The sequence below is a fragment of the Oryctolagus cuniculus genome, chromosome 7 (genome assembly GCF_051225735.1).
Source record: "Oryctolagus cuniculus isolate XC-2025 breed Fujian yellow rabbit chromosome 7, ASM5122573v1, whole genome shotgun sequence".
Taxonomy (NCBI): Eukaryota; Metazoa; Chordata; class Mammalia; order Lagomorpha; family Leporidae; genus Oryctolagus; species Oryctolagus cuniculus.
The window spans coordinates 141,018,580-141,040,681 of NC_142873.1; the positions used below are offsets into that span (position 1 = coordinate 141,018,580).

Sequence of the window (22,102 nt, forward strand, 5' to 3'; positions counted from 1 at the left end):
CTCACTCGATGGGACTCACCATGCCGGCGGCGGCGACAGGAACGCGGCAGTGTGAGTAGGGCCGGAAGAGGCTCTGGAGTCACTTCCGGGGTATGGGTCTCCGCCCCCTCTCACCCGGAAGTAGAAATCGCGCGGCGTTGCCATGGCGGCGACTCTGGGTGGGTAGTCGGCCCCGCCCTTCCTGGAGTTCCCGACCCCGCCACCCAGAGTTCTTTCCTACTCCACACCCACCCCGGGTCCCAGCCCCCCGGGACCTGTCCCTGGGCGCCAGCCTCAGCCGGGGTGCGGGAGAGGGAAGGGAGATGGAGGCAGAGGCAGGCTAGGGTCGGGCCGGGGTCGGGGTGACTCGCATCTGCATGCGTCCGCATTCAGGACAGGTGCTGGCTCTGGTGCTGGTGGCCGCTCTGTGGGGCGGCACGCAGCCGCTGCTGAAGCGGGCGTCCGGCGGGCTGCGGCGGGTTCACGAGCGGACCTGGGCCCGGCAGCTGCTGCAGGAGATGAAGACGCTCTTCCTGAATACCGAGGTGCGTCCGGAAAGGCTTCTCTCTCGCCCTAGTAGCTGCTAAGAATTTGGTCTCTGGAATCCAACGGGTCTGGGTCAGAATCCCGGCCCCACCGCTTCTTCAACCTCAGTGTCCTCCTCTGTAGGGTGGGAATTAGAACCGTTTGGGAGGGCAGCTGTGAGAATCAGGTGAGGTGGGCGCAGAAAGCGCCTCGCAGTGGGCCAGGTGCTCCGTGTGTGGCCGCTATTGTTAGTATCAATGCCATCCCTCCAATTACGCGAATACAAGGCAGCTGTGGCGAGGTGACCTTCCCAAGGCTCCAGGTGGCCCTGGGGGAGGGAGGCGGGGGGCTTATGGAGAACTGGCTCTGACCTCAGGGGTGCCCGTCCAGGCTGGTGGGAAAGCCGGGCATGGGCAGCACTCCTTCCCGGGGCTGAGGGCTGTGTGAATTCAGAGGAGGGAGGCTGAGCGGGGGACTTGGGGAAGGCTTCCTGGAAGAGGTGACACTGGCACTCAAGGCTCTGCAGGATGGAGACGATGGGCCCCAGCAGAGCTGAGGGAGAAGGCATTTCGGGCAAAGGCTGGAGGTCAGCCCTGGACGGGTCCCTCTGACAGGGCCTCGTGCTCGCTGGGCTGTGTACCCATCCCTCCCTCCGCGGAAAGGCCAGGGGAGACAGCGCTGCGCAGGCAAGCCACCACCCTGACTGCACGTTTCTCCTGTCTCCAGTACCTGATGCCCTTTCTCCTCAACCAGTGTGGCTCCCTTCTCTACTACCTCACCTTGGCATCAACAGGTAGGTCCCGGCTCGGCTGCTTAGTGGTACAGGCCGCCTGGAAGATTCCCGGAGGAGGCCATGCACCTTGCTCCTGCCTGTTCCCCCAGCGTGCCTGCTTCTCCGAGGAGGAGAGTGCAGTGGGCTGGTTCCGAGTGTGTTGCCAGGCGCTTGGGTTGGGTTGAAGCCTGGCGGTCTTGAGCAGCATCAGAGGAAAAAAAGGAAATTTTATTTTGCTGTACCAAGTGCTGGCTTCAACACTCTGGCTGCCACAGTGAGGTACTTCAGCAAGTTTATGGGAAAAAAAACTATGCATGGATTTCTTTTTTTTTAAAGATTTATTTATTTGAGAGGGAGAGTTACAGATGGAGAGAGGGACAGAGAGAAAGGTCTTCCATCTGCTGATTCACTCCTCAAATGGCCAGTGAAGCCAGGAGCTTCTTCCGGTTCTCCCACACAGGTGCAGGGGCCCAAGGACTTGGGCCATCTTCCACTGCTTTCTCAGGCCATAGCAGAGAGCTGGATCGGAAGAGGAGCAGCTGGGACTGGTGGAACTGGTGTCCATATGGGATGCCAGTGCTGCAGGTGGAGATTTAGTGTAAGCCACAGTGCTGGCCCCATATGCATGGATTTCAATTTTTTTTTAAATATTTATTTATTTTGAAAGAGTTACAGAGACAGAGAGAGAAAGAGGTCTTCCATCCTCTGGTTCACTCCCTAAATGACTGCAACGGCCAGAGCTGAGCTGACCCAAAGCCAGGAGCTTTTTCCAGGTCTTCCCATGTGGGTGCAAGGGCCCGAGGACTGGGGCCATCTTCCGCTGCTTTCCTAGGCACATTAGTGGGAGCTGGATCGAAAGTGGAGCAGCCAGGATGTGAACTGGGGGGTGAGCCGGCGCCCATATGGGATGCTTGTACTGCAGGCGGCAGCTTTACCCATTATGCCACATTGCCGGCCCCTAAAATTTTCATAAAGATATATTTATTCATTTCAAACACAGAGCAACAGAGAGAGGGAGAGACGGGCATGGGGTGAGGGAGTGTGGATCTTGCATTTGCTGGTTCACTCTCCAGATGGCCACAACAGCTAACCTGCTGCACCACCATGCTGGCCTCTGGTCTTACACATTCTATTTAATTCCCATGGTGACCTTGTCAAGCAGACCTGATTATCGTCATTTAGCGAGGAGAGTTATAGCACTTTGATAACTTATTTCCCCTGCCTGAAGTCCCCTAGCATTTCAGTGCAGAGGACTTAAAGCCGTGTAGTGAAGCTTACGCTCCCGAGCCCTGCTGTGAGGAGTCCCCTACTGCTGTGTTGCTGCCTGGAGTCTCACCCAACCACTGCACTCACAGAGGCCAGGGGAGGGTGAGGAGACGGGACAGCCCCAGATCTGCCACCTTGGCTCCACCTAGAGTCACTGCTCTTCCGCTAACTTGCAGTTTGCGCTTCCCAAAAGACCTCATTGAGAGAACTTGAAAGTCTGGCCTTCACCGTGGGCGAATGACGCAGCAGATGCCATCCTAGGGTCCTGCTGTCTCGTCAGCCGCTCTCCGTTTTTCAGGGTCCATCCTTTTTAATAATCAGAACGGTAGTCTCTACTTGTTAAGCATCTACTTCAGCCAGAGACGGTCTGTGCAGTATCACAGCTCACCTCACGATGGCCCTGCTGGGGAGAGGGCAGCTCGCTGTCAGTGTTTTGCTAGTGGGGGAACAGGCTGAGTGTTGGAATGATCTGTTGGAGACGGCACAGGGAAACCCGCTCTGCCTCTCTCCTGTGCCCCTGCTCTCCCACTTTTTTTTTTTTTTTGTAAGATGTATTTATTTATTTGAAAGGCAGAATTACGGAGACGCAGAGGCAGAGAGAGAGAGAAAGGTCTTCCTTCTACTGGTTCACTCCCCAAATGGCCACAACAGCTGGAGCTGGGCCTATCTAAAGCCAGGAGCCAAGAGCTTCTGCATCTCCCACGCGGGTGCAGGGGCCCAAGCACCTGGGCCATCCTCTACTGCTTTCCCAGGCCACAGCAGAGAGCTGGACTGGGAGTGGAGCAGCCAGAACTCAAACCAGTGCCCAAACGGGATGCCGGCACTGCAGGCAGCGGTTTTACCTACTACGCCACAGCGCCAGCCCCGTCTACTCTTGCAAATGTGTCTTTCACAGCCATTCGTTTCACAGAGGGGATGTAGGCCCAAGCAGCTGTGAGTGGCTGGGGGTGCCATGTCAGTTTCTTGGATGGATAATGCTGGCCTTGCTGGGGCCTCCCAGGGGGTGGGGAGCAGGAGAGCTCCCTCCTTCACCTCAAGCAGGGAGGCCAGGGACTACCGGGAAAGCACCTGTTGAGGAGCCAGCAGTCAGCCTGGCAGGCAGGTAACTCAGCTTCTGATTGGTCCCTTAGTATTTATTCCCTTATTTGACAGGCTGGGACAGGAAGGCAGACAAAGCTCCCACCTGCTGGTTCACTTCCCAGCCTGCCACAGCCAGGGAGTGGAAGAGGCTGAAGGTGGGGGCCAGGAACTCAATCTGGGCCTCCCATATGGGTGGCAGGGACCCCAGTACTTAAGCCTCCAACTGCTGCTTCCCAGTGTCTGCCTCAGCAGGATGCTGGAGTCAGGAGCTGGAACAGGGAATCAAACTCAGACACTCCAGTGTGAGATGTGGGGGGTCTGACTGCAAGGGTCAATGTCTGTCCCATCCATATCATCTGTATTTTGTGACTTTTTTTTTTTTAAGATTTATTTATTTATTTATTTGAAAGTCAGAGTTACACAGAGAGAGGAGAGGGAGAGGGAGAGAGAGAGGTCTTCCATCTGATGGTCCACTCCCCAATTGGCAGCAATGGCTGGAGCTGTGCCACCAATCTGAAGCCAGGAGCTTCTTCCAGGTCTCCCACGCAGGTGCAGGGACCCAAGGACCTGGGCCATCCTCCACTGTTTTCCCAGGACATAGCAGAGAGCTGGATGGGAAGAGGAGCAGCCAGGACTAGAACCAGCGCCCATATGGGATGCTGGCGCTTCAGACCGGGGCGTCAACCCACTGCGCCACAGCGCCGGCCCCGTATTTTGAGACTTTTTAATAAATGTTGATAAAAACACTTAGCGTGAGAGCTACCCACTTAGCAGTTTGAAGTGTGCGGTGCAGTGGTGTTGATTCACTGATCCTGAACGCGTTTTCTTACTGAAGTCAGCCCCATAGAGCTTTACAACCCAGGAACAGATCCTGGGCTCCAGTGCCTCCCCCCGGCCCAGCCCTACGTCCTAAACCGGGACTTGGCCTCCTGCTGCCGAGGTTTATTTTTCTCTTTAACGCCATAAGACTCAAGCCTGAGCTGAAACAGAAACACAACATGCATACCTCATTTTGTTTAAAGAAAGATTTATTTATTTGAGAGGCAGAGTTACAGACAGAAAGAGGGAGAGACAAAGAGAAAGGTCTTTCATCTGCTTGTTCACGCCCCAAATGGACGCAACGGCTGGAGCTGGGCCAATCTGAAGCCAGGAGCCAGGAGTCTCTTCCGGGTCTCCCACGTGAGTTCAGGGGCCCAAGGACTTGGGCCATCTTCTACTGCTTTCCCAGGCCATAAGCAGAGAGCTGGATTGGAAGAGGCACAGCCAGGACACGAACCAGTGCCCACATGGGATGCCTGTGCCACGGGCAGAGGCTTAGCCCACTACACCGTAGCGCTGGCTCCATTACCTTGTGTTTTGCTTTGCCAATATCCATTTTTTTAAAAAAGATTTATTTATTTGAAAGAGAGAGGTAGCAACAGAGAGAGAGAGAAAGGTCTTCCATCCGCTGATTTACTCTCCAAATGGCCAGAATGGCTGGAACTTGAGCCTATCCGAAGCCAGGAGCCAGGAGCTTTTTCCAGGTCTCCCACGTAGGTGCAGGAGCCCAAGGACTTGGGCCATCCTCTACTGCTTTCCCAGGTGCATTAGCAGGGAGCTGGATCAGAAGTGGAGCAGCCAAGACTCAAACCAGTGCCCATATGGGATGCTGGTTCTGTAGGCTGGGGCTTTAACCCTCTGTGCCACTGCACCGACCCCACCAATATCCATCTAATTTAGTAAGGGCACAGGCTTTCGAGTCAGGCAGACCTTGGTTTAAACCCTCAGTTTGGCACAGTGGTTAAGACAATGTTTGGGGGCCGGCGCCGTGGCTCATTTGGTTAATCTTCCACCTGTGGCATCCCATATGGGTGCCAGGTTCTAGTCTCGGTTGCTCCTCTTCCAGTCCAGCTCTTTGCTGTGGCCCGGGAAGGCAGTGGAGAATGGCCCCAGTACTTGGGCCCCTGTACGCATGGGAGACTAGGAGGGAGCACCTGGCTCCTGGCTTCGGATCAGCGCAGCGCGCTAGCCGTAGCAGCCATTTGGGAGGTGAACCAACAGAAGGAAAACCTTTCTCTCTGTCTCTCTCTCTCTCACTGTCTAACTCTGCCTGTCAAAGAAAAAAAAATAAGTAAATAAATAAAAAAGAACTGGAACAGCCCAGACTTGAACTGGCGCCCATATGGATGCCAGCACTGCAGGCAGAGGCTTAACCTTATATGTCACAGCACTGTCCCCCAAACATTGTCTGCACCATGCGGGTGCAGGACCCAAGCGCTTGGGCCATCCTCCACTGCCTTCCCAAGCCACAGCAGAGAGCTGGACTAGAAGAGGAGCAACCGGGACAGAATCCGGTGCCCCGACCGGGACTAGAACCCAGAGTGCTGGCGCCTCAGGCGGAGGATTAGCCTAGTGAGCCGCGGCACCAGCCTGTTCCAGTTCTGATCCAGCTCCCTGTTAATGCATCTGGGAAAGCAGTGGAAGATGGCCCAAGTCCCTGGGCCACTGTGCCCAGGTGGGAGTCCTGGAAGATGCTCCTGGCTCCTGGCTTTGGCCTGGCCCATCCCTGGCCGTGGGGGCCATGTGGGGAGTGAACCAGTGGATCGAAGATCTCTCTCTGTATTTCTGCCTTTCAAATAAATTAATTAAAAAGAAAAAAGACACCACTTAGGACATCTGCATCCCATGTCAGAATGCCTGAATTTAAGTCCCACCTCCACTTCCAATTCCAGCTTCCTGCCTGGGAGGCAGATGATGGCTTAAGTGCTTGGGTCGCTGCCACCCATGTTGGGGACCCAGATTGGGTTCAAGGCTCTGGACTTCTGCCTGGCCTACCCCTGGTTGTTGCAAGTACTTGGGGAGTAAACCAGCAGATGGAAAAAACTCTATCTCTGCTTTCCAAATAAATACATTTAAACCCTCAATTTGTCTATATTTGTGCGACTTCTTTGAGCCTTTCTTCCCTTTGGTGACAGTTCTCTCCTTGTGGTGTTGTGAGCAAGGTCACATGTGAAAATGACATGAGACGTACACAGAGCACTGTGCGTAGCCTGTGCTTTATCGACAGTAGCCATGCTTGGCGCTGTTACACAGGTTCCACCGTGTCCTTTGGGCTGTAGGTGCCTTTGTGTCTGTGTGCCTGTCTGTCTGTCTGTCTGTCTAGAAGATCTCAGTTCTCTCTGAATGCAGAGACCTCATTCTCACTGTCAAGCCAGGCTGGTCTCACACCCGAGCTCAGGGCTACGCTGGAATCCCGAGAATGCATGAACTGGGAGTCAGGAGGCCTGGGTTAGAGTCCTGAGCTCTGCTGTGACTTCCTCTGGCGCTGGGGTCAGGACGCCTTTCTGAAAGGTGTGCAGTGGCCACGAGGGTGAGATGAACGTGTTTGTGACGGGAAAGGCATTTCCTGCACCTCAGGGGCTCTCCTCACCTTGACCACCCAGACCTGACTCTCGCCGTGCCCATCTGTAACTCCCTGGCCATCGTCTTCACAATGATCGTCGGGAAGATCCTTGGAGAAGAAATTGGTGGCAAACGTAAGTCAGGCTGCTGCCCGGCCGTGACAACCCTGGGTGGTTCTGTCCCACGCCCATCTCCCAGGGGCTGGTGAGGAGAGGGCCTTCCGCCATCCTGCCCCTTTCCTCTGCACCTGTCCTGCTTCCTGGTGGTCATCACTTTCCTTCCCCTGGGCAGTCTGGGGACAGATGCTGGGGTGGAAATTGGGACAAGCCCTCATGTGAGCTCTCCCGCCAGCCCAGTATCAGCTCCCACTGGCATGGCTGAGCCGAGTCCCTGATTTCCGCCTGTTATCCCAGGAGCCATCGCCGGCATGGTGCTCACCGTGACGGGAATTACACTGTGCATCACAAGCTCAGTGACCAGGACCCACAGGCAGCCATCTGCTCTTTGACCCCCAGCAGCCCTGCTGTCTCCAGGGAGGCCCGGGTCACAAGGCGCAGGCCCTGAGCAGGGAGAGCTGGCGCGTCCTCCCATCTCATGTGGAGAACAGCTACCTCATGATCATGTTAAGGACCACGAGCACACGGGAGACTCACACACCCTCAGCATCCTCTCGGCCCGAGCAGCTGTCTTCCTGCCGTCAGTGCCAGGGCCTTCTGTGAACTGTCACGGGGCAGAAGCCAAGGACGGCAGCACCCCCGCTGCAGTCTCTGAGCCGGAAGTGCAGACAGGAGGCCCCCAGGGGTCAGAGTCCCCACACATCAGGATGGCAGCAGAGATGAGCTGTCTGCCAGCCCCTCCCATCCCACCAGGTGGTGGCCAGGAATCCACCACTGTTAGCCCCTCTCCCGCCGGAGTCAGTGTGAGCCCGGCCTGCCCAGCCAGCACCCAGCACAACACCCGGTAGCAACAGCCTCCAATAAATCTGCAGTCAGCAGGGACTATTTACGTCTTCTTTTATTGTGGCAGACGCTCTCCCACGTCTGGGGTCTGCCTCCCAAGCTGTTTGCTGCTCCTCTCTCTGGTCAGAGAATCGTGTAAGGACAGGGCTGCTCTGCTCAGGAAGGGGACTGGGCTGTGGGCCTGGGCGGGGAGGGCGGGCGGACAGGCCTCGGCCCCAGGAGCAGGCTGTGGGAGGCGGAGGATGAAAGGTGGTGGTCCCCAGTTCTGTAGCCACTGGCTGTCATGGCAGAGCAGGGGCTGAGGCTGAGAGCCTCTCCAGCCCCAACCCCAGGCTGGCCGGCCAGGGACAGGTCCTCTTCCACCACCTCTGCTGCCTGCTGCAGGGGGTGGAGAGCCATGCAGAATGGAGCTATGATCTGTCCAGCCTCAGCCCGCAGTCCCCCAGCCCCCAGAGAAAGAAAAGACAAGAAATTAGGAACTGCTTTCACATCCACTAAGCCAGGAGCTGGACTCTGGCATGTCAGATCTGTTTACATCTGTCACAAGGCGAGAACTGTGCCCAGGGCCCAGGCTGCTGGTTTCCAGCTCAGAACTGCCCTGCCAGCACACTGCTTCCTGACCCCACAGCTCACCTGATCCAGGGGCTCCTCTGTCTGCGTGTTGTCATCCTCCGCCACTTCCTGGGCCTCTGCCGTCTCCCGCCTTGGATGGGGAGCCCCATACACTCCCTTAACTCCTAATAAGGGAGCAACACGGGCCGATGTCCAGGCTGAGGGGCCCTTGGCATTCTTGCCCTGGACTTTCCGCACCAGCCCTGTCCCTTCCCCTGGGGCTTGTGCACATGCCCCACTACCCCAGAGGAGAGTAGGAAAGTCCAAGGTGAAAGCCCCCACAGCCACCCCTTATAAATCCCGCCCCTGAAGTCTCCACTGCTTTGTGGTAAGCAGGGAATCCCTTTCCGTGTGCTCCCTGTTTTGTGACAAGTCCCTGTGAAGAAGCAAGGGACCCAGGTGGGGCACTAGGTCATGGCAGCCCCCACCGGCATTCCCAACAACAGTAGCGACCGTCCTGTCACTGTCCAGGGGCACCGGGGCCCAGCACCTGGTGGAAATGAGAGCGTGCAGAGCTTGCTTGGCTGAATGGCCGGCCGGGATCTGGCATAGAAAGCAGATGGCTCCATTCGGCTTGGTTCCTTTGGAGAGGGCGGGGTAGGCTGTGCCCGGTGACCATGGGCCTAGAGAAAGGACACTGGGCTTGGGCCCTGATTGCTGGCCGTTCTCCCCTTCCTTACCCTGAGACCAGGTGTCAGTGCACCTGCCTGTGGGAACTTGGGAGAGGTGATTTCATCCATCCGCATGGCGTGCATCCTCCCTCCCCGCCACCTCTTCCCATCGGGGCAGAGGAGCTGCTTTGAAGACGCTCGGTGAAACTACACTCTGTCCTCCACCTCACACCCTGTGCCTGCTGGCTCCTCTCTGGGGAGGGCCCAGGCCTGGGATAAATGGGGAGCTGAAAAGCTCCCCTAGGCCCTACAGTCCCACAGTGCTGTGCCACTTCTGGCTCCCTGCGGAATAATCTCTGTGTCACAGGCACTGAGAGGATGCCAAGAGAGAAGGTCAGAGCCTGGACCACAACAGCTGTCACCATCACCCTCCCCCCACCCCCAGGCTGCCCTGCATCACCTACCCCCTGCCTGTGGGGCCTGCACTTTGGGCCTGGCGGGTGCCTACAATGAAGAAAGGAAAGAGTGCGAGGCAGTGGGGGACATGGAGTCAAAGCACCCAGATTGAGGGGGCCACCCGTGCCCCCCACCATCGCCCTCCGCCTCTGAGGCTATACCAGCAGCCTCCACGCTGGGAGGGGCTGGGCACCAGCAGCTCCACATAGGGAAGGGCCTTGAATTCTTCTTCTCCGACAGCAACGTAGTATCGGCCGCTCACCAGAGTCTCCCCTGCTGCCAGCGGGTACCCTTGTGGGGTGCAGAGTCTGGGAGCGAGCCAGACAGGGGGAGAGGACACGGGGCACAGTGTGAGGGATGGGCGCAGCGATTCCGAGGAACCCTCAGTCCTCTGAGGGCTGGCCGGGGCCTCTCCCTGTGGTACAGGAGGAGGCCACTGTGGGGATATGCTGTTCTTTGCCTGGCCACATCAGGAGGGAGGCCTTGGGACCCTCAGGCCTCCCCCGCCCTCATACTCACTTGCATACAGCTCCACTCTGCAGCTTGGCCTTCTCAGTCAGGAGTTCCAACACCGTGTCCCAGTCCTGGCTGGCAGCCTGGGACAGCTTCAGACTAAAGGGGGGACTTAACAGGTCCCCATTCCTGAACACGCTGAGACAGGACAGATTGGTAAGGGGGAGGGGCTCCAGGACTTGCTATATGTGGGAGGAAGGAGGGTGGCAGGGGGACTGGAAGATGGGCTGAGAACCCCTGCTGGACCTCAAATGTTTCCATCAGTAACCAGCTCTTGGGACAAACCCACCCCCATTTTCTCAGTCTCGATGAAACAGAAATCCAGACCCCTGCTCTCTGCCACCGACACTCACTGGATATAGCAGGGGGTGCCTGCCGGCAGCCACCGTCCAAGGGCCCCACCACATGGCTGGCGAATCACAGGAGGACCCTGAAACCCAAGTCAGGCCCCCACATCAGGGGAGAATTGAGGCCATCGGTTAGGGGTGAGGCAGGAACCAGGTTCCGGGGCAGAAGAGAGAGCATGGAGGGGGTGAGACCGGTCACAGCTTTCACAAAAGGGTGCCTCTTTGTCCCCTAAGCCACACTCCAACCTCTGCTCAGCTCCATCTGTTTCACAGGACCACAGCCTGGACATGCAATGGAAGGCTGGGACAGGAACAAGGGGTGTCTTGGAATCCTGCCCCACAAGGACAGCAGCTGTGGCTGTGCAACTGGCAGCTTCTGCTGCTTCCGGGCCCCTGGCTTCCCAGACCTAGCTGGGGCAGTCCCAGGGAGGGGGTGGGAAGAGGGCCCAGGGACTGCCTCCCCCAGACTCACTTGTAGGCTGTGGCTCTTCCCCCCTGGGTCCTTCCCTGCAGGGGCTAAGTAGCTGAAAAGACAGGTAGATCACAGGTCATCTTCAGAAGCCCAGGGACTGCCAGGATTTGGGGCTGGGGCCCAGCTCCGTAGGCATCCAGGCTGGCTGGAATACCCTCACTCATCTACTGCAGCAGATGTGGGCTCTTGACCCTGCTTCAGGCTCCCTTGCTGGATCAGGCTGGAAACCCAGGCTGGAGTCTCCAATAGAAACCACACTTATAGGCTGAGAGAGAACTATGGAGTCAGAGCACCCGAGCGTCAGTTACTCTATCAGGTACTTTCTCATTCATGAGGTAGGTGGGTTCATCTCCACGTTGGATGAGACACCAAGAAGTGAAGCCACCTGCCTGAGGTCACAGGGGAAGTGATAAAACCCAGTCTAAATTTGCCTCGTTCCCACCCCTGCCTTATGTTAGAATACAGCAGTCCCAACCCGGAGCCAGGAGTGGTAGGCCTTGGGAGCCAGATCTCAGCAGTTGCAAGCTGAGACAAATTCCGGACTCCCACCTTGGAAGACAGCAGTACCCTGCCAAGGGGGATGACCCTAGTCTATTCGGGGAGAACACCAGGGAGGAAGCCATGGTGGACTTAGTGCTTGGTGATGGGGTTGCCAGGGATCCAGTTAAGAGGAGGTTTGGGGAAAGGTGTTCTACCTGCAGCATGGGCTCCTTCCGCATGCTGGTCCTGGCTGATGGGTGAGCCTTCGCACCAAACAAATCAGTTTACCCTGCAGCTCAACCATTGCCTTTCTGGCTAGTGGAGATGATTCCGGCCCCACCCCTGCTACACTGAGGTGAGAAGGTGAGAAGTGCCCACAGCACACACAGCAAGTGCCGCCCCGCCCCCTCCCTCCCCCCCCAGCCCAGCTCCAGCCCACTCACGGGAGCTTGCGGAACCGTTCGAAGCCAGCAGCCACATAGTGCCCTCCATTCTGCAGCTCTGCCAGGTTGGTGACAGGGTGGCCGTGACAAGGCGTGTAGAGGGTACGCACAGCCCGCGGTGCCTGCACAACTGAGGTCACCTCACAGAGGAAGGCCTCCATGGTGGGGAAGCGGCGAGGGGCTACCACCAGCTGATGGCCTGGGGAGAAGGGGTCCCCATTCCGATACACCACTACCCTCTTGGCTGCTAGGCCGCCACTCGCCATAGTATGCCGTAGTGTGCCAGAGACGCGGAGCTGTTGCCAGGCAACCAAGGCAGGGCTGGGAACAGTGCCAGTGGTAGGTGGAACCCTGTCCTGTCAGCCAGTAAGGCAGGGAGAGCCTCATTAAGGTCCTATCCAGTCTGCCCTCGAGGGGGCCTCACGAGAGCAGGAAGGAACGGCCTGGGGCCTGGTGGGAGAGGGAGGGAGACCACACTGAAATCCGTGTTCCAGGGGTCTCCAGCACCTGAGCCGCTCTGTAGCCCAAGCGTGGAGCTGAGGGAGATGGCTTTGGGGGCTGTCAGCAAGGAGGAAGGCTAGATCTGCTGCTGGGTCATGGCTCCCAGCTGCCTCTAGGGACAGTAAGCCATGCCAACAGGAAGTGGATAGGAGGGCCAGAGTCTGTCCTGGCCAGAGGCAGAAAATGAAAACCAGCCAGGCTGAGAATCCAAGAAAAGCCTTTATTCTCCATCAGGTTTCCTACTTCACTTCCCCTAGAAGACTCCTTGTCCTGAAATCTGGATTGAGCCACAGGCAGAGGAGAAAGCGTGTCCTTTGCCCGTCTCCTCCCTTCACTCCCGCCAGCTCCCTGCTCCAGCTTCTCTTGGCCCCACCAGCCAGCAATGACCAAGGACAGGGCAGGAGGCAGAGCTGGCACCAGGGAGGTGGGCTGAAGCTCTGCCCTGCTCAGCACCTCTCGTAGCGTCCTCCTCTGGGACTCGGCCCTCCCCTGGCTCCCCAGGTTTAACCTGCAGGTCCTGTTTTCCATAGCCTGCTCCTCCACGGGTCCTCTCCTATACCGTTTGACCCTGCAGAAGAAAGGTTCTCAGGTGGCCTTGAACTCCACGGTCCAGTCCTCTGGTTTCTCCATCCATGGTGATTAGGCTCAATGGAGGTTCCATCCCTGGACCGTCTATCACTCGGGGTCTGGCTGTGGGCTGGTTTAACCTTCCTGAGATCTGGGCCACCAGGCTCTGGCCCTGCTATGGTCCTATCCCAGACGATATGATCCTCTCAGAGGCCCGCCCCTTGGGGCATCGCTGTTTGCCAGAGTCTTGGTGGTCGGGCCACCTGGGGGACTTGTCTTCAATGCTGGGGTCTTCACAGAGTACAGGCAGCTGTGTCCTGGCCTTCCTGGGACAGTGACCTCTAGGTTTGAGGTCTCCAGGAGTCTGGTCCTCCAGGAGTTGCACCTGCTGCAGGCAGGTCCCTTCAAGTGCCTGTTCTCCACGGTCTGGCCCTTTGGTAAGCCTGGGCCCACTAGCCTGGCTGGCTGGCGGCATAGGCGGCTGTGGGCCAGCACTCCTGTAACGTGGTCCTCTGCTCTCAGCCCCAGGGAACTTTCTCTCTGTAGCAGCCAGACGTTCTGGGGATGTGTGGCATTGAGGCCTGCCCCCTGGGCAGGAGTCATCTGTGTGGGTTAGCTCTGTGGTGGTCCTGTCTCGGTAGCACTGGTCCTCTAGTGATGGACTTGGTTCTGACCAGACCCACCCACAGGCCTGGCCCCCGGGATCTGAGCACATCCTGGGCTTGTCTCTGGTCTGGCCTGCTTCTGGAGAGCTCAGTGTTTGTTTGAGTAGTAAGTACTGTTGGAAGAGAGAAGAGGCACTGTATCATGCAGGCCAAGCAGGTCTCTCCTGACCTCCCACTCCGGCCCTATGTTCAGAAAGAGCTCCAGTTAGCGCCTACCTCCTTCCGGCTATTGATGGCTTGTTGAATCCACAGCAGTTCCATGGCCAAGTGGCTGCGGTGGGACTGGAGCTCTGACAGACCCTGGGGCAATCCGGGACCCATGGCGTCTGTGGAGGAGGAGGGAATGGAGGCAGCAAGCCTTGGGGGAAAACTGAAATCTGACTCTGGCACCCCCTGCTAACCACCCGTGTGCTGCTCCCCAAAGGCAGAGGGAAGAAGGGAAGGGAGGCAGCTTATCCACCACCCCCCTGTCACTCTGCAGGTGGGGAGGCTCAGGCCCACGAGGGTCAGGGGCTTGCCTCGATCAGGCAGGGAGATACCTGGGTTCTCCACACTTGATGTGGCTCTGGTCTCCCTTTGCCTGGGTTTCCTGCTCTGCTCAGCCTGAAGCCAGGGGCTGTCATCTCGGCCGGGAAGACGTCCTGGGTTTGCTGAGCTCTCTCCCGGCTGCTCCTCCCAGAGGGCCTGTCTCTCAGGCTCTTCACAAGGGGAGTGGCTTGGCAGCTGCTGCTCTGCATTGGGTACCCTGTCTCCTGCTTTCCTGGTCCCACACGATTTCGCCTTCTGAGAAATCAGAGAGGTTTGAGAGCCCCAGGGCTAACGTTTCATGTTCCTGGGCGCCATGACCTAGCAAACAAGCTGGTGAGGAGTGGGGACTGGGGTGTGAGGAGGTGAGGCTGTGGCCAATGTCAGCAGGAGGAGTCAGTCGTACCTCTGGGAGAAACCTGGGCCTGGGAATCCAGCCTTCAGTCCACTGAAGCACACCCAGGTCGCCCTCGATCTCTCCTACAATCGCCTCATACTCAGCTCGCAGCCTCTGGAACTGGCGTCGGACCAGGAAGCCCCGGACGCAGGCCTGGTGTGGGGAACGAGTGGAAGGGATCCCCTTATCCCTGTGCGGGAAGGGATCTCGGGGGATCCCCTCGGGGAGCAGCCCCGGGACACGCAAGGTGCGGGGGCACGTAGCGGTGTGCGCTGGGGCTCGGGGGGTCAGGGGAGGAGGCGAGATCGGACCCTCCTCTCCGTGTTAAAGCCCTCCCACTGTTCGCCTGCTCCGGGCCGAGCGTGCGCTGCGAGCCGCGGAGAGGACGGAGGGAAGCCTGTGGCCCGCAGCGTTCTGCAGCGAGGTCGCGGCCGGGCCAGCGCCTCCAGACCTTGGCTTGCGGGCACGAGGTTGCCTTAGCTCGTTGGAAGCTCCCAGCCGCGGAACCCAGGTGCAACCCCGCCCGACCCGCACCTGTAACACTGTCACCTTCCGAAGCAACAGTTCCCGCTCCATCAGGACTCCAACGGCCTAGCCAGCCCGCGGCGCGCCTACGCCTACGTCATTAGTCGGCGCCGCTCAGGCGCAGGCGCAGGCGCAGGGCCGCGCCCCCGTCTCCACGGCAATCGTTGACCGGGTCTGGTGAGATGCTGCGGCTCCTCTCCCACTCCCAGAGGCGCGGGAGGCTTCCCGGCATCTCCCAGAAGACCCCTGTGCAGGGGTGTCTCCTCTCTGGCGGAGGAAGGGCGCAAGGAGGGGAGGGAGGACACGGAGCCGCTTGCTTGCTTGCTTTCTGGTTTTATTCCATCCAGTGCCCCCCTCCCTCATAGCACCTGGGGGGCCACGGAATACCCTCCTGAGCCCAAGCCCGTAAAAAGTCACAGTTTCAAGGGAACGAGAGGAGCAGTCTGGGCCCGGGTCCGACGCCTACGCAGCCGCCTGCTCCTCGGGCTCGGCGTTCTCGGCCAGGTGCAGCTTCTGTCTGTGCCAGTCAAGGATTGCCACGCTTCGGAGCCCAGACTTCCTCCCATCCTGCCCCGGGTTAGCTGTGCAAAGGGGCAGGGACGAGGGTCTCCGGGGCCCACTATGGTCTGAGATCAGAGACTCCCGCCTGCCTTCTCGCTAGGTCATCCACATCGTGCGGGTCCGCGGAGCCAGACCGCGCCCCGGGGACATGGTGTAGTCTGCAGACTTGAGTGTTTTGTGCTGGAGAGACAGCAGTCCAGTCCTGCCGTGGGTCGCTGTCAGCTAAGGCGCTCCCCTGGGTTTTGAGGGGTAGCTGCTGCCTGCCCTCTACAACGGCCTTTTTCCTGGTGTTTGGGAAACTCTTCCTAGACTCCTCTGACCCGGGAGGACTGAGTCCTGGAGGGTGGTGGGGAGGACGTAACTGACCCCTCCCTCGAGGAGACCCTCAGCAGTCAGGGCCCTTGGAAAGGATACATGGAATTACTAAGATCTTCCAGCTGTCAGTAGAGAGAAAAGGTGGTCACGAGGGGCACCAGCCAAACCCCCGGAGCCCTGGGAGCCTCTTCTGGTGGAGGGGGAGGGACCCACATACCCCGCCTTTCACCCAGGGAGCAGCCATGGCCTTGGAGCGTGGACCTCCCCCAGCCCTAGGGGCCCCAAGACCCCGGGCCGGGACCCACGTTGCTCAGCAGCTGGTCCAGGTTGCGGTCCGCCATCGTCTTCTTCTGTTCCTCAGGCAGCCCGTCCGTGACCCCGTCCTCTTCCTCCTCGTCCTCGTCCTCCTCCCCACACACATCCAGGCTGAAGTGCAGCCGGGCCAGCTTCTCCTGCATCTCCCGAACGTGTTCCAGCTGCTCGAAGGAGCACTCCTTCCCTGGACAGCCTCTGTCTGAGCCCCGGGAGCGAGCCGGGGACCCTGGCCCCAGCCACAACCCCGCCAAGACCGTCTCAGCCCAGCCCCAGGGACTCACCGAAGGCCTGCAGCCGGCCCGAGTGGAAGTCATTGAGCAGGTTCAGCAGGCCCCCCTCCATCTCATAGACGTCGGTCACTTCGGTCAGGAAGGAGTGCTGAAGGGGCGTGCCCGCGGGGCCAGCCCCGCCTCCAGCCAGCACGGGCCGGCATTTCTCCTTGCCTACTCTGGGTGGGGTGGACATGGCCACGGTCACAAGATGAGGGCAGCCAGGCTCCCCTAGATCTCTTGTGCCATCTGTGTACTCAGCCATCTGCCCATCCACTCACCAACACAAAAAAAGGCTTGCCCTGGGCACCAGGATTAGTAGAGGGGAGAGGTCAACAAAGAAATCTTTTTCCATGAATGGCACAACCAGAGCCATGCCTGGGAAGAGCTCCTGGGTTCCTGTCTGGACGTCCCAGGCATTCATCCCGTCTCTGGGTAAGTCCCTTGTCCTCCCTGGCCTTCCGTGAGCTTGTGGATGAATGGGTACTCCTTTATTGCCACCCGTGCTATCTTAACTCCCCCCAAAACATCTTTCTGTCCCTTCTCTATTTAAAAACCGTTCTGACTTTTCCATTGCCTTTCGATGACAATGAACACCAGCCTGCTCTGCTGCCTCCCAGTTGCATTTCCTGCCACTCACCCCAGCCCTGGGCGTCAGCCATGCCGTGCTTTGACCATGCCTGACTGTGCGGCTCGGGCAGGTGGTATGCAAAACTGGGGAAACTGATTTTTGACAAGGGGACAAAGAACGTGTATTTAGCAGGAATAAACATGGAGACATTATAGGGTGGGATGCCAATTCCCAAACATTCAAAAAAAATTCAGGGGCAGGAATTAGCACAGTGGTTAAGTTATGAGCTGGGGTGCCCTCATCCCTAGTGGGGTGTCTAGGTTCCTGCTCATGCACGTCTAGGGAGGCAGCAGGTGATGGCTCCTGTACTGGGGCTCCCACATGGGACACCCAGATTAAGATCTCAGCTCCTGGCTTTGGCCTGACGCATCTACCCCTGGCTCTTGTGGGCATTTGGGGAGTGAACCAGAAGATCGAAGATCTCTCTCTCTCCTTCTCTTTCTTTCAAATAAAAAAGGGCATTAACAACATTAAAAAGCTTCAGCAGAATATTCAAATTGTGCATCCAGGCGTCCTCTTAACCATTTCCTGTCCTTGACACATCAGGGAGCTCCCAGAGCCTCCCTGCCAACAGCTTCCTTCCACGCTGCTGCCAGCCAAGCCTCTCCGCGTGTCCAGCAGCCTTCTCTGACTCACTCCCTGGCCCGCTTGCTCACGCCCTCCCCTGAGCTGATCCCTACACTGTGTGGGTCCGGTGACCCACCTGGCCTTTTTGCCACCTGCTGGAGGGCTGGGCTGGGTCTGAGCCCCCTCTGAGTGCTGGGGCCCACTGCGGCAACCCCCAGGGATGGCACCCACATCACGAAAGGCAGAAGGCAGCCCTCGTCTTCCTTCCACCACTCTGCCCACAGCGGCAGCTCCTTGCTTCTTGCCTACTTCCCTTTTGTACCCACCTCTTGAACTTGGTGCGCTGCTTTGGGGAAGGCAGATGAGGGAGTCCCAGGGCCAAGGAGCCGCTGTGGCTGGTGGGCACAGGGACCCTGCGTAGCGTGCCCGAGGCCTGGGCTGGCTGGGTCAGGCAGGGCTTGGGGCTTCGTTTCTTCTTCTTGTCATCCATCGGGTGATGGCTGGGCCCTTTGTAATCGAGAGGGACAATGCAGTCTTGGGTGGGGGGGCGGCTAGGCCCTCATAACTTGTCCCCACAGAGCTGTCCTTTGTACTGTAGAGCCAGATGCTGGCGCCTGCTGCTGGGATCATGGGTGACCCATGGTCTGAAGGGCCTTCCGAAGCCCTAACTCCCCTGCAGCCTGCCAACTAGGCCCTGCCCCAAAGGGCTGGACAGGACACTGTTGTCCCAGGGCTGCTGGGCTTTCCTGTCCCTGGCCGGGAGGGTGGGGCTTGCAGAGGAAATGTGGGTGGGGGGAGACAGGGTGGATGCGAGCTAGCTCCGGGAGCTCAGCTGAGGGTTAGAGGTGTCTTACTGAAGCCCCATTGTACTTAGCAACTGCCTAGGCAGGTGCTCACCAACCAGTCAGCAAGGGCAGTGTTGCAGGCATAGGCAGAGGCACTTGGGAGGTCCCGGTGGTGTGGAGCAGGGTAATGGCAGAAGTGGTGGCACATGGGGCCCGGCTTATTGTGGGTTCCTCCTACGGAGACACTGGCATCCCTGCACCCCCGTCCTCCCCCATCCGGGAACACCAGGGACTCCCAGAAGTTGCCTGGGCCAGACTCCCAGTCAGCAAGTCCCCTCTCAGCTTCCCGCAGCTGTGTCGCCCGCGCCTGGGATGATGGGATGATGGCTGTGCCGGCCTGCAGTCCAGCCGGGCTCCCTAAGCCTCCGTCAGTTGGATGGCGTCCTCCCCTTTCTGCCCAGAGTCTCCCACCAGGTTTCCGCTCCCAAGCTGGGATGGTGGTGGCAATGGGGCATGAGCACTTCAGTCGCCACACAGCTGGCTGGCCCTGGAGGGAGGAGAGGAGCTCACCCCTGGCCCTCCCCGCAGCAGCCTGGCCCAGTGAGGGACTTGGTAGAACTGAGCCAGGAGCCCTGGCTCCCCAGCAGTGGCTGTGGCAACCCAGGATGGATTTCCCACGCTCAGCCTCCAAAGCCATGTGCCAAATGGACGCTCAGCTCAGGAGCGGGGCTCCATTGGTCATTCGGTTCCCCCGGGGCTTCCCGGGCGGGTAGGGGGACTGACCTGGAGGTTTGGGGTCTGGAGTGATGCCGCTGTGCAAGTTCCCTCCGCCCTCCGCGCTCTCCACGCAAACAGCGGAGGCTAAGCTGGCGGGAGGTAATTTGCATTTAAAGGGAAAGTGACCTTCTTCAGCGCTGGGGATGGAGCCTCCCGCAATTACTAAGTTGTTCTCTCCCTCACCTGAGCTCCTCCCAAATTTAAGCGATCCTCTTGGTTGTGCGATGTTACGTATTTTTCCCTTTCCTGTCAGTTTGGGAGAGAAGGTACAGCCCCTTACAAAATGGTGCTGGCTTTGTCAGAAGGGGGCGGAGTGGGAAAGAGCGTAAGCAGCACCAGTGAGAGGAACCTGAAAGGGGAGACGCGTCCCTGCCACGGCCAGAACAGCCCTGGAGGGAGGCGTCGGCACCGCTGGCTCCATTTTACTGAGTAAACAATAGTCTTCAGAGGGCGGCACCACTCAGCACCCAGACCTCCTGGCAGTCAGTGATGGGGGCTGTAGCTGCTGCTGCCGCCAAAGTGGCAAGACCCCTCCCCCACCTCAGGCTTGGGAGACAGGTGTGGGAGCACCAGGTCAGAGAGGTGGCCCCAGGAGGGAAACCCGAGCGCCCAGAGGCTGGCCGGCCTGCCAGTGCCGTCCGGGAGGGTCATCAGTGGGGCAGCTGCTTAAAGAGCTGGCAGAGGCTCACAGCTCAGGTCTCCAGAGCAGCATCGGCTGTCCCAGGAGAGGCTCATCCACGGCCAGGCTGGCCAGCAGCACACACCACCCGGCCCACCCCCCGGGCCGGTGGCGAGACAGGGCTTGTTTCTGCGGGCACCAGCACAGGCCTCATTCCCATGCTTCCAATACTCAGACTTTTCAGACGGGAGATACTAATTCAAGACTTCTTCAATAACCATGGAGTTGGAGAGGCAAGACAGCAGGGAAGTGCAGGGGACCCAGGAGCACCTCTGGGGCGCCCACCCTCATTGCTTCCTTTGGGACAGAAGCCTCAAGCTCCGTTTAGAAGCTTCAGGAGTTGGTGCAGAGGTTGACACAGCTTGGGAAGCCTGCATTCCACATCAGAGGACTGGGTTGGAGTCCTGCCTGCATCCTGTAACGCGCATTCTAAGGAGGCAACAGGGGATGGCTTGGAGTACCTGGGTCCCTGCCACCCACACCAGACACCTAGTTTAAGCTTTGGGCTCCCAGGCTTTGACTTGGCCCAGCCCTGGCTGTTGTGGGCATTTGCGAGTGTCCTCTCTCCCTGCCTTTCAAATACAAATGAACAAAAAAAGCTCCAAGTTGAGACCGTATCTCCTCTAGACACTGTGTCCAGCATGGCCAGCACAGAATGCAAACCCATCAGGATGCTGGCTATAGGGCAGAGGCAGCTGCTCTTGCTGGAAACTCTCAGTGTGCAGAGGCCCAGAGAGCAGGGCACTCACCAGGTCCCAGCCTTGCCAGATCACCCAGGTCTCAAGAGATAGGGGTGTTGAGTGAGGCCACCAGTCTCCCAGGGGAGCCTTGGCTTTAACACCTAGGCTTGAGGCACTAGTAGGGGTGTGCAAGACGTCAATCTGGGGCCAGTGTTGTGCCACAGCAGGTTAAGCTGCTGCCTGCGTATGGGTGCTGGTTTGTGTCCCAGCTAATGCACCTGGGAAGTAATGGAAGATGGCTCAAGTGCTTGGGCTCCTACCCCCAATGTGGGAGACTCGGAATTAGCTCCTGGCTTCAGCCTGGACATTGTAGACATTTGGGAAATGAACCAGTGGATGGAAGTTCTGTCATCCTGCTTTTTCAGATAAACATCTTTAAAAAAGGGGACGCAAGCGTGGGTGTTTAGCCTGCAGGCTGGGCTCCACACGGGGCTCTACCTGACTCCAGCTCCCTGCTAATGCAGACCCTGGGAGGCGGTGGTGATGGCTGCCACCTGATGGGAGACCTGGCTTGTACTTGGGGCTCCCAGCCTTAGCATGGCTCAGCACCAGCCCTGGTGAACATTTAGGGGTGAACCAGCACACAGGAGCCCTTTCTCTTTGCCTCTTGAAGTTGTACAAAAAAACAAAACCCCAAAGAATAAAGAATGTGGCCTTCTCAAGGAATACACAAAACCAGGGGCCAGCACTGTGGCATAATGGGTAAAGCCGCCGCCTGCAGTGCCGGCATCCCATATGGGCACCGGTTCGAGTCCCAGCTGCCCCATTTCCGTTCCAGCTCTCTGCTATGGCCTGGGAAAGCAGTGGAAGATGGTCCAGGTCCCTGGGCCCTTGCACCCATGTGGGAGACATGGAAAAAGCTCCTGTATCCTGGCTTTGGATCAGCACAGCTCCAGCCATTGCAGCCAATTGGATGGAAGACCTCTCTCTCTGCCTCTCCTTCTCTCTCTGTGTAACTGATTTTCAAATAAATAAATAAATCTTACAAAAAAAATCAAAGGAACCTGGAGGTCCCTGTACATTCCCCTCGGTGGGGGGCGGGGGGTGAGTGTCATAGGATCCTGTCCACGGTGGAGGCCCAAATAGTAATGGTAACAGCACCCGTCCATCCATCTCAACCTAAGCCCAACTGGCCTATGCCTAGCACTGGTGTTCTTGCTCCTGGAACTGACAAGTCCCTACCTGACAACCTTCAGTGTTTCTCCCTGCCGCACGGACTGTGGGCTGCACTGCTCCCTCCGCCTTCATTACTGAAGGAAACTTCTACTCCCCTTTGGGGTATCTGGGCAGCAGCCTCCTTTCTCTCCCAGGGCAGCATACCTTTTTTCTTTTTAGATTTATTTTATTTGGAAGTCCTAGTTACAGGGGGAGACGGAGCTCTTCCATC

General features: G+C 58.3%; 3 protein-coding genes across 18 annotated transcripts; 1 reads left to right on the forward strand and 2 right to left on the reverse strand.

Annotated features, from left to right (window-relative positions):
* Nucleotides 1-45: 45 nt before the first annotated feature.
* Nucleotides 46-21,709, forward strand: TMEM234 (transmembrane protein 234). Of its 2 annotated transcripts, none has more exons than XM_089301105.1 (5): nucleotides 46-158; nucleotides 373-524; nucleotides 1,231-1,297; nucleotides 7,019-7,137; nucleotides 21,494-21,709. In XM_089301105.1, exons 1-4 carry the CDS (start codon nucleotides 143-145, stop codon nucleotides 7,048-7,050), a joined length of 267 nt encoding a protein of 88 aa, XP_089157231.1. In that variant the 5' UTR covers nucleotides 46-142; the 3' UTR covers nucleotides 7,051-7,137; nucleotides 21,494-21,709. The 2 variants fall into 2 exon arrangements, with proteins under 2 accessions (XP_089157231.1, XP_089157230.1); XM_089301104.1 differs by lacking the exon at nucleotides 21,494-21,709 and adding an exon at nucleotides 7,417-8,004.
* On the reverse strand, nucleotides 1,593-15,241 carry LOC100349867 (doublecortin domain-containing protein 2B). 13 transcript variants are annotated; one of them, XR_016211162.1, is made up of 12 exons: nucleotides 13,846-13,954; nucleotides 11,897-12,095; nucleotides 10,974-11,025; nucleotides 10,508-10,584; nucleotides 10,161-10,292; nucleotides 9,803-9,949; nucleotides 9,650-9,689; nucleotides 9,065-9,197; nucleotides 8,596-8,699; nucleotides 7,032-7,112; nucleotides 1,950-2,942; nucleotides 1,593-1,855 (listed from the first exon to the last, which is right to left on the reverse strand). XR_016211162.1 is itself a non-coding variant. In XM_089301095.1 (11 exons), the coding sequence occupies exons 2-11, from the start codon at nucleotides 12,055-12,057 to the stop codon at nucleotides 1,778-1,780; spliced, it is 1,005 nt and encodes a 334-aa protein (XP_089157221.1). In that variant the 5' UTR covers nucleotides 12,058-12,095; nucleotides 13,846-13,954; the 3' UTR covers nucleotides 1,593-1,777. The 13 variants fall into 13 exon arrangements, 12 of the variants coding, with proteins under 12 accessions (XP_089157221.1, XP_089157226.1, XP_089157224.1 ...); XM_089301095.1 differs by lacking the exon at nucleotides 1,950-2,942; XM_089301098.1 differs by having other exon boundaries at nucleotides 1,815-2,942.
* On the reverse strand, nucleotides 15,394-19,621 carry CCDC28B (coiled-coil domain containing 28B). 3 transcript variants are annotated; one of them, XM_089301103.1, is made up of 7 exons: nucleotides 19,303-19,596; nucleotides 18,826-19,066; nucleotides 18,061-18,241; nucleotides 16,549-16,715; nucleotides 16,258-16,451; nucleotides 16,052-16,074; nucleotides 15,394-15,593 (listed from the first exon to the last, which is right to left on the reverse strand). In XM_089301103.1, exons 3-7 carry the CDS (start codon nucleotides 18,222-18,224, stop codon nucleotides 15,539-15,541), a joined length of 603 nt encoding a protein of 200 aa, XP_089157229.1. In that variant the 5' UTR covers nucleotides 18,225-18,241; nucleotides 18,826-19,066; nucleotides 19,303-19,596; the 3' UTR covers nucleotides 15,394-15,538. The 3 variants fall into 3 exon arrangements, with proteins under 3 accessions (XP_089157229.1, XP_017205687.1, XP_002720678.1); XM_017350198.4 differs by having other exon boundaries at nucleotides 18,632-19,066; nucleotides 19,303-19,442; XM_002720632.6 differs by lacking the exon at nucleotides 18,826-19,066 and having other exon boundaries at nucleotides 19,303-19,621.
* Nucleotides 21,710-22,102: the final 393 nt, after the last annotated feature.